A 19,411-nucleotide genomic window follows, 5' to 3' on the forward strand; every position below is an offset into this window, starting at 1 on the left:
CCATCACTTACATGTGTTGAGACTCCTCCTCTGGCTTGTGCTTGCCTTGTCTTTACATTCCTGTCATATCCTTTTGCTCTATTTCTCTCAGTGTGCCTGCTGGCATAAGAATGGTGCACAGTGACATGGGAATCACAACACTCCCGAATTCTTACGTCTAGTCCAGACTCGTCTATTCAGAGTCAAATCTGTCCAATAGTCTGTTTTCCTCTTTGCAAGTCTAAACATCTCATCTGAACTTCTACCTACGACCTATTCCACTTGCTTTCCTACTTTAAAAGATGTCAACCTGTTCTTCCAGACACTGAGACTCAGGCCTCTAAATCTCCTTGGTCTTTCCGCCCCCTCCTCATTCCCACCTTTTTCCATGCACAAATTCCACAGGCTGCTTCTTCAAAATGCACTCAGAATCCAGTGGTCACCGTCTTCAGCACCACCCTCTTAGGATAATCCGCTCATGCCACAGATTACAGTATTCCTACTCCGGGCTCCTACTTTGGTACCGACTTCATGATCTTACGATCTAGCAACAAATGCGATCATTTTACCACTCTGCTAGAGTAACACTTCAATTCCTAACAGTGGTTCCCAAGACACTACGATCTGCGTGCTGGCCATCAACCCTGAACTGGTTTACATCACTTCCCAGTTTCATCAGGATCTCCTTTCCCCTCTGAACCCTACCACATCCACACTGGCCTCTGCTCTTCACCGTAGGAGGCACACCGCCACCTTCTGGCCCAAGACCCTCTGGCTGCAACAATCTTGCCTGAGAAACTCACCTAGCCAGTTCCCCTCCAAAGCTCTGCTCAGGCACTAGCATTTAGCAACTCCCCTCTCCTGTTTCATATTCTGTATTTTCCTGAAGAAAGTAACATCTTTTGGGTTTTGAGGTCATGTTTTTGTATTTTTACATTTTAACGACTGCTGCCAGTATATAAATACACTTATTTTTACATGAAAAATTTTGAGTTCCAACTATTTACTAGTTTCTTCAGTTTCTCTACTCAATCATTAAATGGTTCTCCTCAATTCCTTTCATCCTTCTAGCTTTCACCTTTGCCTTGCCTTTCTGTAATGGGGAGGAATCCACAAGAATCCACCTAGGTGAATGTAGCAGGCATCTCATTTCTGAGCAGGTGGCTTCACAGTTTAACATCCAGAGGAACATTCAGCCAGAATCCAGAAAAGGGCTAAGTTCGAGATTCTTGGCTTTCCAAAAGCACACATGGCTGCTAAAATCGGTAACACCTCTAAAAAGAAATTTGGTGAGGAAAAAGGTTGTAAAAAGATATCCTGGGGTCAGTGTTGTGGCACAGTGGGTTAAGCTGCCCACTTTCTGACAAAGTCATCCCATATATGTGGGAGCTCAAGTCGTGGATGCTCCGCTTGCAATCCAGCTCCTTGCTAAGGTGCCTGGGAAAGCAGCAAATGGGCCCAAGTTCTTGAGCTCTGGCACACTCAGTGGAGGTCTGGCAGGAGGCCCAGGGGTGGGCCATTACGGACATTTATGGAGACAGAGGATCTCAGTCTCACTCTGCCTTTCAAGACAAATTTGTCTCTTTAAAAAAGCAAACAAAACAAAACATTAAGACTAAAACTACATCTTAACAAAATGATGTACCACAAGAGTCCTTCAGCCTCTGGATTCTACCTGCTATATGGAAAACTCATTTTGTAAAAGTTCATTTCTTCTGAGGAATCCAGTGCCCTGGCACCATAAAATGTATTCTAGGCAGACATACTAGATATTCAAAACAAAAGCCTTCATCTTCAAGGAAGGTAAAGATAGCAGGATATAGCTTTATTTTGAGGTAGTGACTGAACTGATTTCAAACTAAATCAAAAGTAAAACTACAGCAATTATAACCATGAAGCTTGTAAAACATCTAGCATTGTGTCTGGGATTAGGTGTTTAGTCCAGTGGTTAGGATGCGGCCACATCCAGCCCCAGACTCCAGCTTCCTGCTAATACAGATCCCTGGGGGAGGTGATCGGGTTCCTGCCACCCACACGGGACAACTGCATTGAGTGTCCCTTAAGCCAGCTTTGGATTTAGATTCTCCTTGGCCTATGTGAGCACTGCAGGGTGAACCAGCAGGCAAGAGCTCTATCTCAGGAAGAAATAAATGAAGCATTTGCAGTGATGGCTGAAGTCCACCAGCGGCCCTGCTAACAGAAGAGACCCTCTTTCCACCCAGAAGGGATCATGCCTCCTCACTGACACTGGCCAACAGAGCAACCTTCCACACTAGTAGCACCTCTCCATTCTTGCCTTCATTTTCTTTCCACCTTTACTTTCTGGGCCGCATTTTAGGTTTGTTTTCTTCTCACATGTCAAAGCAATCGGCGTGGGAAGCTTCTACTCTTATTCCTTTTGGAATCTGTGCCCAAACACCAAATCTAGCGTTAAGATTAGCACCTGTCCAGGAGCGTGCGGGCTCACACGCACACACACACACGTGCTCGCCCACATGTGCTTTCACAGAAGCTAAGCAGCTTCCTAAGACTAAAATCACTTAAAGTTGATTCTATTTTCTAATCGTAACAATCAGCTACGTGTACTAAGTGATCTCTGGCAGGCTGCAAACACAGGAAAGCTCTGCATCTCCCTATGGCTCACTGGTGGCTGCAGCATTTCAAATCAATGAACAACCACCTGGCAGCTAGGTGCAGATGCATTGTGAAGGCAGCACATAAACTCCCTTGCTCCACAGAATGAAACGAAGATCAGACAAAGCGGAGATTCAGATAATTTGGAAAGAAAACAAGAATTCTATCTCAACTGTTTTTGAAAGCTATCATGTGACAGTCATTTACTCATGGCCAGTAGTCATGGCACTGAAAAAAGGGGGGAAAACCCCAAAAAACTACTAGGCAAAAGGGCCACACACCTAGCCACCCTTATGAAGAATGAACTTCAATCTGCATTAGTGCCTTAACCACGGTGCCCCCCGAAACGAACAGAGCGAGCAGAATGTCATGCATTATTTATCCCCTCACACGTGATTTTGCTGCCGGTGCAAATTCATTTCCTTTCCATATTAGTGACTTGGAAAACCAGGGGGGAGAGGCAGCCACAGCTTCCGGAGAACATGCTGAATGCGAAGTACACTGGGAATCCAGAGTCACGTCTGGGGGCTGCAGACATTCCCCACTCTTCACAGCCACTCCCTTTCTGGGGAAGTATAAGCTCTGGTGGAAAAATATTAACCCTCCGGGATGGACTGGAAAGCAGCAGCCAGCCCAACACTGAGGGAGAACCCCTCTGGGAGGAAGATGAGGCTGATGGAGGACTTGATGCATCTTCCTCCCGTACAAAGCAGATGGGAGAGTGATGCTGCCGAATGACAACCCTTTAAAACTGCTCAGCCACAAGGCGTTTGTTAATAGCAGCTGTTGCAGAGGCTTTGGCCCAGCATTTCCTTCCTACATCATCTGTCTATTGAGGCTAGAAACGCTCTTCATCCCTCAGGGATGAAATCAGTAACAATCACCATCCATGCCATTCACCATGAGACCCAGAATACTTCTTAACTACAACCTCAAGAAGTTCATGAAGATGGGATTCAAAGATCAGGCAGTTTTGATGCCAACAGGCTTGAGAACCAGGCAGTGTTTCTATAATCTGTGTTTTCCAAGATCTTTGTGAAGATCCTTCTTACTTTGAATCATCAGTAATAATGTATTCACCATTAGGACCCAAGTATAATAATTTGGAGGTAGGGAAGAAACTGTGGTTATCTTCTTGGAATTGTATCTGTGAAATACATAAGACCTATTCTCATTATATTAATTAAACCAAATTATCATAAACATAGTGTTTTGGATTTTTCAAACATAAACATAACTGCAATACTACTTATCCATTCATTTTAAGGTTTAAAATTTCAAAGTTGAATTAAATCGAAATTTGAGGGATATGTAATAACCAGCACTTTCTTACTCTTGTGTTCTTAGACAGATACACACATGTATATATATATTTTTCAAAGTATTCATTAACTTTGGGGTTTGGTGGTTATTCAAATGAGAACAGGCAGCAAGTCTGAGCAGGCTCAGCAGAGAGCAGGAAATAAACCTCCATCAGGTTTACATAGAAGCAGGTGGTAAAATTCACAAGTGCTGAAACCAACATCAATCACAGCAATGACAGGGCTTTCGGTTGGCATCAGTGACTGGTAGTTAACAGTTTTATGACAGGTGGCCAGTGGAGTGAATCATACAAAGAATGGAAAGACAGTTAAGCTAATTATTAGAGCATTCTGACTATACCCGCTCTGAATGCAATGGGCAGTACGGAGCCTCCTATCAGGGGTCTATGAGCCCGACTCTTCAGCAAGGGGATTCATCAGCATCTCCAACCAAGCTGCAGCTGTGAGAGCAGGCTCAAAGCCCCCACGCTCAGGGGCAGACAGAGTTTCAAAACTTGAAGACGGAACAAGCACAAACACTGCACAATTTCCTTTGTTAAAAAACATTTTGTAGTTACTAAGGGAATGAATGTTGCTTTTATAAAACTGGAAGAGGTACCAAGAAAACTGCCACAACCCGTAAGCTCTGCATTCAAGCACACGTGCTCCTGGCATGACAGCACCTCTTTAGACTTTTCTGTCCTAATGAGAAAGCTGTGTATCACTTTCTGATGAAACATTTCGTTATAAAAACATTTCTTGCAATTTTGGATGACAAATAATGACTAAACTCTACTTCTTTTCAAGACATTGTAGAGCTAGTGCTGGACTTAGCAGAATTAGTTGAGGTTTTCTGTTTGTACAACTCACTAATCAATGGGGAATTTTCCTAAAAAACAATGTGGACTTGGAAAGATGTAGGCTTTTCAGAAAACTGCTTTCCCAAAATGAAGATACAATTTCTTGTCTGTCCATTGGGTATACACAAAAGCTCCAGGTTCTCTTTTGTTTTTGATTTTGCTTGTTTTGGGGGAGATCAACTGTCTGGAGTTGTTTATCTCCCTAACAAGGCACACGGATGACTTCTCATCTAAGGCAAACTAGAGTCAGTTTTTAAAGGTATTGGATACCAGTTTGGCCATGACAGATAGGAAGGCATATGTCTCCTCTATAGCAATATTCTCTTTGTGTCCTCAGGATCAAAGAATCCCTTTGAAATGCACATAAAAGCACTGAGCAAACACTATCAAGAGATAACAGCGAAAGCTGGATGATGAAACAAAAATTGTCCTATAAATAGTGTCATGGCCTTTGGATGAAAAATGCTCAGCAGTTTCCAGTGAACAGGTCAATTCACCCATTTGTCTACTGGTGACACATGCAGTATGGTTTCTCTTAGCAGGCTCCTCATAATAAAGTCCTATTCAGAAGCGAACATCCTAGAAAGCCATATTAAAGTAATTACATCACTGGAAAAGCCCATTGGTATCAATTACTCTAAAAATCTTCCAGATGGAGAGCAATACTTCCATGTTGGGTGGCAGAAAATGTGGGTATTCAACAAAGGACTGATTGAAACCATTAGGGAATGTGTACTGGGAGCCTCGTCAATGTTTCATAAACCAGACAGCACTCTCAGTGCAGCCATGAGATCGCTGGACCATCACCAACAGAGGGCAGGCTCGCGCACGTTCTTCACAAGACAGAGGGCAGGCCAAGCAACACATCTGCCACGCAGCCAAATGGATACTGCCTGAGAAACTGTCAAAGACCAACCTCCTTTCCCCTTTCAAAAGCCAGAAAACCAGGCAAAGGCAAGGAGGGATTACCGTTAACTGGTGCCTGGGTTTCAGTCTGGGAGGGTTCCAGGGGTGGCTGGTGGAGATGGTTACACAACAATATGAATGTGCTTAATGCTACCAAATTATAAGCTTGAAAACAGCAGAGAGCTGAAAAATGAAGCTGGGTGGGATGCATGAGAGCTTAACTCCAGGACATGCTGGGGCATCCATCTAGAGTCTACACAACATACATCAACCAGCCATCTGGAGTTCCCCCGTGTCCTCAGACCTCCATCATCACACTGACTGTCCCGAGGATCAATAGCTCATGGCGGTATGAAGACTAGAGCCACATACTACATACTACTTGTGGTCAAAACAGTTTTTAAGGTTTTGTTTGTTTATAATATTTAGTCTGTTCACAGAAACCTGTTTCTCTAAGTTTCTTATGCAGTTTTTTGTCGTTCTGATAAGCAGATTTTTTCTTTAGCTGTAACAATTATGGGGGAGGGAGGGAATCATTATTTCTCCAGGCTTACACATTATTTATAGTGTTTAAATTTAAAGGATAAGGTTTCTCATGGCAAGTGTTTTTACTCCTTTAACTTTCTTGCCTACTGAACATGGCTTGTGCACTTTCATTCCCTTTTATCTTAAGGGATACCAGTGTCTCTGAAAAGCAGAGGGTTATGGTAAATGATTGGGAAGCCAAGCATAAACTACACAAGCATTCACACTAGAAATAATCTTGCTAGAGTGCTTATTGGATGGCCAACTGGCTCAGGGGTAAGGACACAGGTTAAGGCGCACATCCCATACCGGAATAAGTGGGTTAGAGCCCCAGCTCTCATCTCAACTAAAGAAATGATGGCTCTAGTAATGGGTCTTGGCACACATGGTGGAGACCTGAATTGAATTCCTATCCCCTGGCTTTGGCCTAGCTCAGTTCCAGCTGTGTGGGTATTTGGGAATATATCAGGAGACAGCAGTTCCCTTTCTATTAAATTAAAAAAAAAAGTACCTGATTACATACTAAACTCAGGAAAAACAAAATGTAATTGCATCCCTATATACAACTCCAAAGCACTACTCAGGATAAGTTGCCTAACACTGTCATGGTGAACTAACCTTCTCCTTTTATCTCTACTCCACAACCCAAAATAATCAATGAAGAGTTCCAGTACAGTAACTCTCTACAAGAATAAATGCCTGGGGTTTCTGTCTCTTCTCATTAACAGCTCTCCCATAAGTTGGATTTCACAGAAGACTATTACAGTATCTCTAATCAGCCATTAGGTCCACACTTAGAATGTAAGACAGAGGTAGAGTGAGCTGCATCAGGTGTAGTCTTAACATTAAAGTTTATACATCCAAGCTTAAGTATTCTCTTACAGAATCATATGTGGGGAGGTAAGAAAGTAATTTACAGAATTTTTGTAAGGTTTCATATAGCTTACTAAATAGGTACTATCCATATACAATAAGTTTCAACAACCTTATCACATACTAAGATAAGTACTTCAATCTAACTAATGAAACTGGCAGTAATGCTGGTGGATGGGGAGTGTTTCCTCATAGGCATTAATCTAGTGATGACACTCTTCTTGCAGTAATTTTATACCGGCTCAGATTTTTGGAGAATGTATACTCACCAAAAACTCTGATCTACCAATCTGAAGCTCATACTAAGTTACTTCCCAACTAATTTCCCTAAGCAAACTTTACTTTGGTACAATAAAAGAAAATGAAGGATGTACTAGACAAATAAAACTTGCCTGTTTTGTGTGGTATCTTCTCCCTGTTAGCAATGACCATTATTCTTTCAGTAACAATCTAGAGTCTGTTCAGCAAAACGTGACCCTTTAAACATGGCTGAACATGTGCAATTTTAGCCACAGTAACTTTCTTTCCCTCACTTTACTTAACAGTCTCTTATTTTAGTGCAAAAGTCCTGCCTTTATGGCCAAGAACTTTATGTTAGTAACAATTTAACAAAAAAGGAGCAAAAACTCTCATGCTGCTGTCAATTCCCTTACTTTGAAAACGCTTTATACAAGGGTACATCAAAAAGTATATGGAATAGTGGAATGAACAGGTAAGTTTACTTTTGGTCACACACTTCAAAATCCATGCATAACTTTCATAATACTCATTTTAAGAAATATTTTTTAAATTTTTATTGGAAAGGTAGAGTTTTACAAAGAGCAGATAGCGATCTTTCCTCTATTGGTTCACCTTCCCCTGCCTCTGGTCCCACAAATGGCTGCAGCAGCTGGAGTTGGGCCCACTGGAAGTCAGGTCTTCCCTGTGGGTCCAGGGACCCAAGGACCTGAGCCACCATCTGCTGCCTTACCAGAACATGAGAAGGGAGCTGGATAAGAAAAGCAGCAGCTGGGCCCGGCGGTGTGGCCTAGCAGCTAAAGTCTTCACCTTGAAAACGCCAGGATCCCATATGGGCGCCAGTTCTAATCCCAGCAGCTCCACTTCCCATCCAGCTCCCTGCCTGTGGCCTGGGAAAACAGTCAAGGATGGCCCAAAGCTTTGGGACCCTGCACCCATGTGGGAGACCCAGAAGAGGTTCCTGGTTCCTGGCTTTGGATCAGCACAGTACTGGCCGTTGTGCTCACTTGGGGACTGAATCATTGGACGAAGGTCTTCCTCAAGAGCCTGGAATTCCATCATGGTCACATGTAGGTGCAGGGGCAAAGTACTTGAGGTATTATCTGTTGCCTTCCCTGGGACATCAGCAGTGCACATCAGAACTCATGCTGGTCTCCTTGGGGATGCCAGCATTGCAGGAGTTGGCTTATCTTACTGTGACACAATGCTGGCCCCATCAATTTTTTTTTTTTAAGATTTATTTTTATTGCAAAGTCAGATATACAGAGAGAAGAGACAGAGAGGAGATCTTCTGTCTCATGGTTCACTCCCCAAGTGACCACAATGGCTGGAGCTGCTCCAATACCAAACCAGGAGACTGGAGCTTCTTCTGGGTCTCCCATGTGAGTGGAGGAACCCAAAGCTTTTGGCCATCCTCAACTGCTTTCTCAGTCCACAAGCAGGAAGCTGGATGGGAAGCAGGACTGCTGTGATTAGAACCCGTGACCATATGGGATCCCGGTGCGTTCAAGGTGAGGACTTCAGCTGTTAGACCACTGTGCTGGACCCAATATTTGTTTTTAAACACTCCAGGTACAAATGCTTCTCTTATCCAAAACAAATGATATAGACAGTGTCCTGAGGACGAAGCTGTAGCCATCCTAATCTGGTATTTTAGGATCCAAAGATATTCAGCTATAACCTCAAAGTACTTTTATTTCCTAGAGAGGAAAAACAGGCAAAGAAAATGAGAGGGCAGAGAAGATAATTTACCTGCATCAATTTTCTGGAGAGCTCATTAGTGAGAAACTCTTCCTCCTTTTCGTAATTGACAGCCAGCGTCTCTTTCTCCTTCTGCAAAGCCTGGATTTTCTTGAATAACGTGTTACTGATGAATTCTTCCTCTTGCTCAGCCCTGGCTTGCTGTTAAAATTTTTTAAAGAGAACAAAACAAAAACACATGGTAAGGAAACAGGAAATTTACTAATTGAAATGTAGTTCTTATTTCCAGCAAGGGCACCCATTTTAACTACAGCTCTATTTTTAACTGTGAGCCAACACACCCAAGAAGTACAAAACAGAACACAGCAGTGGCCACAAAAACCCATCTAGCTGTTGCCCACAGGGCCTCCCTGTATTGTGCGCATTCCTCCTTCAGAAAACGTTATTTCACAGAAATTAATAACCATTGGCTCACAGTCTGTACGAAGCAACACCAAAACAATAACTGGAATACAGAAAGCTCTTCACATGGCCAACAAGGTCATGTGCACATAACTGGCTCACAGCAACTCCCCACATGTAATTATGTCTGAAAGGTTTATCAGGAAAACATCTGAGCAACATTGTTTTTTACCTAGGACAGAAAAACTCAAGTCATCTAAAAAGAAAAAAAAAACCAAACCAAACAAAAAAACCCCACCTCTTTACAGTTTGTCATTAAAAAGCAAACACACACACACAAATACACCAACAGTTTCTAGAAGGAACCAAGGGTATCAAGGGAGACATTATAAGACAGTGGGAATCTAGCAGTTAAAGGCTGAGGGCCAACGAGAGGAATTTCATTTCTGGGTGGTGAAGCCACTCACTCAATTTTTGCAACACAGAAGCAAAGAAATCAGGCCTAATTCAATTGAAAACAGAATGTTGTCCAGATTGTTGCTTCATCTTCCCTCACATTGTCTATACAGAAAAACTCAAGTATTTCTGAAGGAAACTTATCTTTTCCAAAAGAATACCCTTGTTTCAAAGGACTCAACTCTATCCAAGGTATTTTTGTAAACCACAGCATTTTGATGTGTTTATCCCTAATAATGCACTCCTGTTGTATCTGCCAAGTGGAAAAGCTACATGAATTGTAAGCCTGCAGCAATTTTAAATAATTGTCACTTAAAATAATGCAACAGAGCCAGATGGGCAAGAGAAACAAGGTACCTTGTAAGGTGAAAAGATCTAACAAGTACTACAAGGTCCATTTTTGGTACCAGGACTTTCCAAGCACTCATTACCCATGGATTCTGTGACATACACACCCACCCACCCACCCACACCCTGCTCTCCATCAAAGGGGCCATAGGTGATGTCCATCAGCCTGAGCACCTGCTTGCCTCTTATTTTGTTAGCTCTTGCAAATTCAACTGCTGAGGCCTGGTCCCTCTGCTAGCCTTCCAATCAATTTCCATTTGTGTTCAGGATCTGCCACTAATGCAAGAGGCTGTAAAACAAAGAATTTATACTTCAGGCTTGCTGGACACACAATCCAAGGCCTCAGTCCATTCAAACTACCTGTATTTTCTGTTTCTGATTGCCAAAGTATTGTAGAATTTTATTCTGAGTATCCTAGAAGTCACAAAAACAGAAAGCCAAGAGGAACCTCAATGATTTTGTTAGTGATTCTGGATTTAATTCAAAAGGGTGCTGGCCACACATCAATTTCATTATCTGGTTAAATTCAATGATCTGCACATTATCACAGATTTTTCTAAAAAAAATTATAAATATCTATTGGTAGACAGAGATATTAATAGAAAATTTTCATGAGCTGGCTCAATTCCCAAATGTTTGTAACTACTAGATCTAGGCCAGGCCAGGACCACAAACTGGGAACTAACTCCAGGTCACCCATGATGGATGCAGCAAGTCAATGACTTGGGACATCCCAGTGCCTTTCACAGTGGCCATTAGCAGAAAGCTAGAACCCGGAAGCGGAGCTGGAGATCAAACCCAGGCTGAACATATAACCTACAGGCCACATGCCTGCTGCCCTGCTGCTTTTTCTTTTGTTCCTTAAAGGAAAGAGAATAAATGGAAAGGGCAAGTTTCATAGTTTTGAGAACTTACACAGCATAATCATGACCATAAACAACAAAGGGATCAGCATTCAGAGATTTCTGCAGGTTACCTTCTCTTTCACCCAGGCCCTCACTGCCAACAAGTTATTCTGAACAAAAACTGAAAATAACCCCCAGAAGTTTATTTGTGAAGCGTCCCCTCTCCATTTCACCCAACCATTAAACTAGAGATACAACAGACTTCAGGCTAAGGTAGGAAAGGGCCTGAGACAGAGAGACGAGCAGCTGTCCATAGGAGCTGCACAATCACTGCCGCCCAGGATGGCTCCATTTGGGCCATGTTGAAAATCCTGTGGAATTAGTGCTACTGTTGGACATAACTTTCAGAACATGCTCAAAATCATAAAATTGTATGCTTTCAAAGACTATGCCAGCCAAATTACATGTTGAGTTTTACACCAAAGATTCTGGTAACCTATAGGGTCTAGTTCAGACACTGGTCTCCTGTGCAGCTGCTCCCAGGGTGAGCAGGAAAGCTGTGAAAGGATGGAGAAAGGGACATGAAGAGTCAGGCCTGCTCTAAAAGGACCTTCACCTTCCAGGGTGACACATCATGTGTCTTGGAAGGCTGCGATTTTGACAATGAAAATTATTAGCTGTTTGGAACAGTCTATTAATTCTAGGCAAAGTCATCAACAGACAACGCCACTCCCAGGACCACCACGTGAATTTTTCTAACAAAGCTTGTTCAAGTCCATTGACTTAATATGAGGTTCACGTTGGCCTAATACACGCTTTCTCAGAGGCTGCCTTTAGCTGACTTGTGTCCGTAGTTTCAGTTGGGAGCTGTGATTCTGTCTCCCATAGAATCTGAATACCCAGATAAAAGATTCAGGACACAATTCCCCAAAGGGAAAAGTCCCAGCTCCCTCTTTTTCTAAATGGCAGAGATCACCTTAGCAATGAACACACAAATGAGAACTAATGACAAAAATGGGTATCAATACAGCCTCAGAGAAAATTAAATCAGGTGAATTGACTGACAAGGTGGGTAAACCTGTTTTACCAGCGAAAGTACATCCCCATCAAGGAAGACAGGACTGTCTATGCGACTACTCCCTGTGGGTCTACCCAAGCTGTGCCACAGCACCTCCATCTGACTTGGCCCTGTTTGCTTCTTCCCTCACTTAGATTGGTAGTTTCATTTAAGCTTTCTGAAGTCACTGTCTCCCAAGTTAGTTCCCTCTACAGGAAGCCAGGAAGGAGCCAGGCAGACAGTAGCTTAAAGGCAATGAAATAGTCCCCCATCCCCCATTTTCAGGACAGGAGGAGTCAGCTGGACAACAGGTGACCAGAAGGGAGATAAAACAGGCTGCCTGATGAAATCTTAACATCAGGTTTCAACAGCAGACCAAGGTATGTGACAATCTGAGCATAACTCAACATAGCCAAATTCCAACTCACAGCTATATTTCTAAAGCAAAATAAAGTCATCAAGGTTTGCTTTTCATTCTGCAAACTTTCAAATAATGAAAAGGTGAATATATTACAAACTCGTTGAAAGAGGATACCCATATCTATCAACCTGAGTCCTAGATTACAAAGCACTTACCCAGCATTCTTTCCCAACCCTTTTAAGACTTCAACATAAGAGAAATAAAAACTACATGGCCTTGGGATAGGAGAAATTCAACATGTCCTCTAGAAAACTTTACCCAGCCGTCTGGGTGTAACAGCCAGCAAAGGAGTTCTTAGTAAACACTTATTACTCGAAGAGTTCAGATACCGCTCGAGAAGCCTGCAACGTATACTGGAGTACCTAGAATCGAATCTCAGTTCTGCTTCTGATCTAGCTTCCTGCTAACGCAAATCCTGGGAGATAGTGCTGATGGCTCATGTATGTAGCTTCCTTCTACCCATATGGGAGACAGAGGTGGAACTCCTGGCTCCTGGCTTCAGATTAACCCAGCCAAAGCTGTGTGCCCAACTGGGCAGTGAACCAGTAAAAGAAAACAATTCCATATTCTCTCTCTCTTGTGCCTGTGTGCATTTGATTTTCCTCCTGTGTTGCTGTATCTCAGTATGAACAAACTTCTCTCTAGATAAGGGAAACAAGGGCTTGTTCTGATCTACTGTTATGACCTGGGCAAAAAAAAAAAAAAGACAGGAAATTCCAGTGCCACTGTGTAGTATGTCTGCTCTTTTAACACTGGCATTTTAGAGATGCAGGCTTAGTACTGAAAAAAGAACTCAAATACCCTGCATGATGAGAAAATCCAAGTGCCAAAATCAACATTGTGTGGGATGAGGCAATTCATGTGTGCAGTGCCAGAGGAAGAACAACTCTCCAAAGCTGGACTCACAGGCCAATATCTATGGATGGCGGCTGTAGGTAAAGGAAATCATCAGCAGAGAAGTTCAAAGAACTGCCAGGATAACACATCTGCACTGGCTAAACAAATTACGTGACTTGTTTTCCTAACAAAGAATCATGAAAGATATTTGGAAACCTTAACGCTGAAGAATTCAGACAGGCCTCATTTATTAGTTTAATTAATTAAATTTCAGAACATACCTAAAAGTATTCTAGCTAGTTAAATGTAGCATTTTATTGCATGTAGTCACTTTTGATCTGAACTTTAATAGTTTAAGTTCCAAACTTGCTAAAGCAGGTGGAACCATTACAGTGAGGATAGCAAGCAATGTCCAGTAAGCAGCTGGGCAATGGAGCAGAACTCTGCTCTTTTTAAGCCATCATTTTCAGGTGCATCACTGCACACCTTGATTGTTTGAGAAGATGCTTTGAGTTTCAACAAAACTCACAAATACTGATGGCTCTTGCAAGATAACTCAAACACTGATCACACCAATGGTTCTACCAATACAAACTGCTGTCCTGAAGTCATCTGTCCATCATTTAAGTACCAGGTCAGGAGACAAGCCCCTCTGTACCTTTGCCCTTTGCTACTGTTAGACTCAAGAAAAGGATTTCAATTGCATGTCTGAGAATGATGGTTCTCCATTTGTGTCTCCTCCAGATATGACAGACCACCTTACAGAAAAAGCAATTAAAAGTGAAGAAACTGAAGAACTCACGTCATTTACTTGATGCCAGCCCAGACAGCAAGTTACTGGCATACAGAGGGATCAGAATAGCAGCATTATAAGTCCCCAACAACTGTGCTATTCTGCCTGGTTAAACAACTGGGCCACTCACAGGACTGCAGGACAAAACAGAAAATAGCACTTTCATAGGTCTTGAGGTTAAAAAAAGGACCCAACCAGTTATGAAGTTTTATCAACCTTTGCCTCTCTAAGCAACCTGAAGAGAAACGCCAGTTAGTTCCCACACTGTCTACAAGGATGGACACATGTTCTATGTATGTTTTTTTTTTTGCATGATTAGGTCACAGCTCCACATACAGTCCTTAAAAAAAGATGAACACACCAGTCATTTGCTTTATATATAGAGTGGGAAATCATTAGAAAAAGCTGCTGAGTGTTTACACTGGATTTATAAATTTACTACCTCATGGGCCAATGACAAAGGAGTACTGGCGCACAGAGCACACTTTGGTGGAAGTTCATTTGCACAACGGAATCTGATGTCTGATCACCTACTGTACAAAGTGGTTAGGTCCTCTTAACTGTTGTGGCCTCTGGGGTACTGTTCTCACTTCTGTTACAGGAAAACAATGGTGCCTTCCCTTGGGTTGGGTGGAAATGCAAACCAAAACAATTCACAAGGAGCTTATTGCAGTGCCTTGCATGAGTCAACCCGCAAAAAGATTCAAAAAAGGTTGGGGAGAGAAGCTGAAGTGATTGATGCAAACAGTGAAGGCTTTTCGAGTTTCATTTCACTAAAAGTGAAGACAGGCAGAATTACTGCACAGCTATGCAAAGAAATATGGCAGAATTGTTCAAATATTACTTAAATATACTGTTATAAAAATGTCTGAAAACAAGTGGCTAAATGAGATGCCAAACCAAGTAGAATATACGCCTGGAAGGAAGAACCTCATGTTGCACTCTCCAACAAAAATCACTCAGAACGGACATCAACCATCAATGAACAACAAAATAAAACCAACCTATGACTCCCATATATATTCCTAAGCACTCCATTCTCACAACCCACAAAGTGTCAGATTTCCACATTCCCATAAACTCTAATAGCTTTATACAGATATTGAAAAGAACTAAAATGAGGAAAAAAGCAGCAAGAGACCACTAAAAGTAACTAGGCAAGTTTCAACAAGAAAATAGAACTTCTGGAAACAGATGTTTAAGTTCACCTTGGGTTTTGCATTTCATTAGTAAATTTGACACAGCTCAGTAGTGAAGAATTGAAAGACAAGCTGAAGTGGGCAAGTATGACACAAAGAAACAAGAAGCTGGAAGATGTGTAAGACTACAAAGGGACACAGAAAAATGAGAAGACTTAACGCATATGTAAGCAGACAGCAAAGAGGAAAAAATTGGGGAAGAGGTGCTTGTATGCTGAGAATTTCCAAGAACTAATGAGATCTGAATCTATACACATGGGAATCACAAAACATTCCAAGTGTGGAAAAGTCCACACCTCACACATCAACTGCACATCAGGAAGACAAAAACTTCAAAATTTGAAAGGACAGATGATTCACAAATCAGCCAACACTGGCAGCCACTTTTCAATATCAACAGGAAGAGACAGTAAGATTAAAGATACTAAGAAAAACTATCTTCCAATATAAACAAAGATTAAGAGTTCATCACTAACAGCCCTATACTCAAAAAGCATCCAAAGGAGCTTAAAAATAAAAAGCAAGCAAAGTTAACAAAGACAACATCTAACATATGAACCACTGAACAACAGTAGCATTAGTCAAAAGACAATGATGAGAAATACAACACCTTGAGGTCCATCTACCAACAGCTAATATGTGAACTTCAGACCTAGGCTGAATTCATCTCGTGAGTTTCAGGGATAAATAGAACCACAGTGGAAGATTTCTGAGTCAAAAGAGGAAAACTTTTATTTGGGAAGTTACGAATAAGAAGGTGCTTGGTGCAGCAATGAAGTCACCGCTTGGGACACTGTACCTCCATGCTGAAGATTGTCAAGCCACAAGTTCTCTGTTTTCAATCAAGCTTCCTGCCAATGGACACCCCAGGAAGCAGCAGGTGATGGCTCAAGCACTTGAGTTCCTGACATTCAATAGGAAACCTGGATGGAGGTCCTGGTTCTTGCTTTTAGTTTAGTCTAGCCCTAGCTTTTATGGATATTTAGGGAATAAGCCAGTGAATGGAAGATCTGTAGCTCTCCACTCCCTTCTGTTACTCTGCCTTTCAAATAAAAAAGAAATTTTTTAATGTAAAAAAAAAATGAACAAAGATTCAGTCATCAAAATTTGTCTGAACAGTCTAACATAACCAGATTGAGACTTGGGCTGAAGGAAAGTAAAGTTCACCTTTATTTGGATATAAGAACTAAGAGCTGCAATTAAAGTGTTGCACTAAGTAAGCAATGGTCATCCCTCTTCTATATGCCCTATAGTTATGGAATAGTTATTACACTACCTGTCTTAATCTGATTCTAAACAAAACACATTTTTAGGAAGTTCTACTGGCACAGTAAAAAAATAAAAGAACATAAAGACTGCAAGGAAGAAACAGCCATTATCTCCAAATTGTAAAACTATATGGAAAATGAAAACACATAGGACAAATACAAAGGCCATGACACAGTATATACACCACACACAATAAAAAACATGATCTAACACAGTCATAAAAAGTACAAGGTATCTAAATCAGTCAATGACAGTCAAGAGCTGGATGATGAAAAATATGAAACAAAATATGTTTAGCAGAACAAACACATGAAAAGATTCCAACACCTGCTATCAAGGAGCTGTCTGTTCTTTGCCCATCATGAATCCCTTTCCTTTTTCATCAAAACATAAACAGGTCTTTGTAAGTAATTTGGTAAATTGCTATAAAAAATGCAGTGGTGATAGTTCAAGAATGGGGTCTGTGCTATCCATGGACATGACCTGGACTGAGTTCCTCACTCTGGGCCTTAGCCTGAAACACTCGATTGTTGCAGCTGTTTGGGGAGTGAACCAACAGAAGGGAGTTTTGTCTACCTGGCCTTTTCATCTCTGCTTCTCAAATACATAATCTTTTTAAAAATTGTGTTAAAGCACAAGTGCCAAGATAAGCAATAATTCCTGAGGATTACAACAAGAAGGAACCTGTCCCACTATAGATAAAGATTTTTTTAATCAAATTATAGCTATTATTCCTCATACGACCAATGAGAAAACAAAATGGTGCGATACTTGGTCTCTGGCAGTGATAAACTCTGAGTTAAACATAGGTATCCCTGTTACTCAATATCACCACTCCTACACACAGACTAGAACAAACTGAAAACATTGCCACATAAAACTTTGAACTCAAGTGTATGTAGCAGATTTAATTATGAACAAATAAAGCAGAAACAGCTCAAATGTCTATGCACTGATGAGTAGACAAAACATAGTGTTCATACTAGAATATAATTCAGACATAGAATGAAGTATTGCACATGTTACATGTATGAACCTTGAAAGTGTTATGCTAAGGGGAAGAGGTGAGACATGTACTGCTGTTTGATGCCATTTATATGAAATGTCCACAAAGACAAATACTAAATCAGCAGTTGACTAGGGCTGCAGCTAGCTTGGGCTGGGGGAGGGGAACAAAACCCTGGACCATTGCATAACTATTGAACTACCTTAAAAGGGTGAGTGTTGTAGTACTGAACTAACTCTTAGTGAACTCTTAGTGCAGTAAAAACTGCACTAAGGCACTCTAAAACCACAGCCTTCCAATCTGCAGGGCCCAAGTTAAGAGCCTCAGTTTCAGGGTAAAAAAGAAGTCTCGATAAAGTTTGTGTCTCCTAGCCCAGCTTAGAGTGTTTCAAAGCAACTTGGACCTACCTCTGGCCCGCAGAGTGAACCTAGCAAGCACAAATGAGCAACAGTGTTTGACCGCTGGCGAAAGAATCAGAGCACAAAACATTCAGATCCCACATACTCAAGGTGTCCTAAAAGCTGAGATGACAGATGAACACTGAAGGAAAGTGTGGTATCTCAAGCTCTAGCCTAAGTATGAAACAACTGTAGGAATTTAAAGCCTGTGGTAAAATGAAAAAGAATACTAAGAAGATTTGAACTGGGCCCATGGTGATAAGCTCAAAGGCTGAATTCTCAACTTCCAAGTGACGGGATCCCCTATGGATGCAAGTTCATGTCCGGCTGCTCTACTTCCCATCTGGCTCCCTGCTCATGGCCTGGGAAAGCAGAAGATGACCCAAAGCCTTGGGACCCTGCATCCTCATGAGAGACCCTGAAGAAGCTCCTATTTCCTGGCTTCTGATTGCTTCAGCTGAGGCTGTTACAGCCCTATGGAGGAGTGAACCAGTGGATAGAACATTCTTTCTCTCGTTTCTGTACATGCGATCTGCCTTTCCAATAAAAATAAATCTTAAGGAAAAAAAAAAAACAAAAAAGATTCCAACTCAATTCAATTATCGAGCAGATTAATTTAGCTCCATAAGTATGACCGAACAGAGGTAGCAGGGTGACCATTTAAAGGGACAAAAACTATTACCTTCAATCTCTACTTGCTTTTTACACGATGTCTGGCAGTCTACCAAAAACTGTAAAAAGGCAAGAACTTAAATTAACAGCAGGGAAGACTCAGCGACCAGGCAGGTACAGGAATTACCATACAGTGCTTTTCCAATAGTCACATTTACTCTGTTGAAGCAGCTGATGGAAAAGGTAAACAATATACATGAACATCTGTGGAGAGGCAGAAGCGAACATAAATGGCAAGAGTGAAAGAACCTGACACCATGGCACTAACAGACTTGGCATGGATTAGGAAAGTTTCAGGCCATTTTCAGATTGTTCAACATTAAAAAAAAAAAGAGGCAGAAATATTCACCATCCATAAGATGATACTAAACAGCCATATAAATTGAACCAAGGTTCTAAAGGAAGATAAAGAATTATTGTGAAACATACGGCAAACATTTTCCAAATTCAACAAAAGAGAACAGAAATCCAGAAAGCTCAGAGAACCTTTATCAGAAAACAACAAGCAAGATACAACATAACCAAACTTTAAAAACAAACAAAATCCTAAAGGCAGCCAGAGAAAAGGACCCTAAAGAGGCCACCCTCAGTGATAGATACCTACATGGAACAAAGTCAAGGGAAAGCACACAGAACAGATGAGGGGCAACTACAAAGATTTAAACAAAAATAATTAAGAATGTCACAGTCAC

At 41.5% G+C, this 19,411-nt stretch overlaps 1 protein-coding gene across 1 annotated transcript in view; it reads right to left on the reverse strand.

Annotated features, from left to right (window-relative positions):
• CCDC6 (coiled-coil domain containing 6) overlaps positions 1–19,411 on the reverse strand; it is a 101,933-nt gene that overhangs the window by 39,518 nt on the left and 43,004 nt on the right. The window contains exon 2 of the mRNA XM_040975810.1: positions 9,068–9,217. Within this exon, the coding sequence (XP_040831744.1) occupies positions 9,068–9,217 (150 nt within the window). The remainder of the gene's footprint in view (positions 1–9,067; positions 9,218–19,411) is intronic.

The sequence above is a fragment of the Ochotona curzoniae genome, unplaced genomic scaffold (genome assembly GCF_017591425.1).
Source record: "Ochotona curzoniae isolate NIBS_2020 unplaced genomic scaffold, NIBS_Ocur_1.0 contig_2692, whole genome shotgun sequence".
NCBI lineage: Eukaryota > Metazoa > Chordata > Mammalia > Lagomorpha > Ochotonidae > Ochotona > Ochotona curzoniae.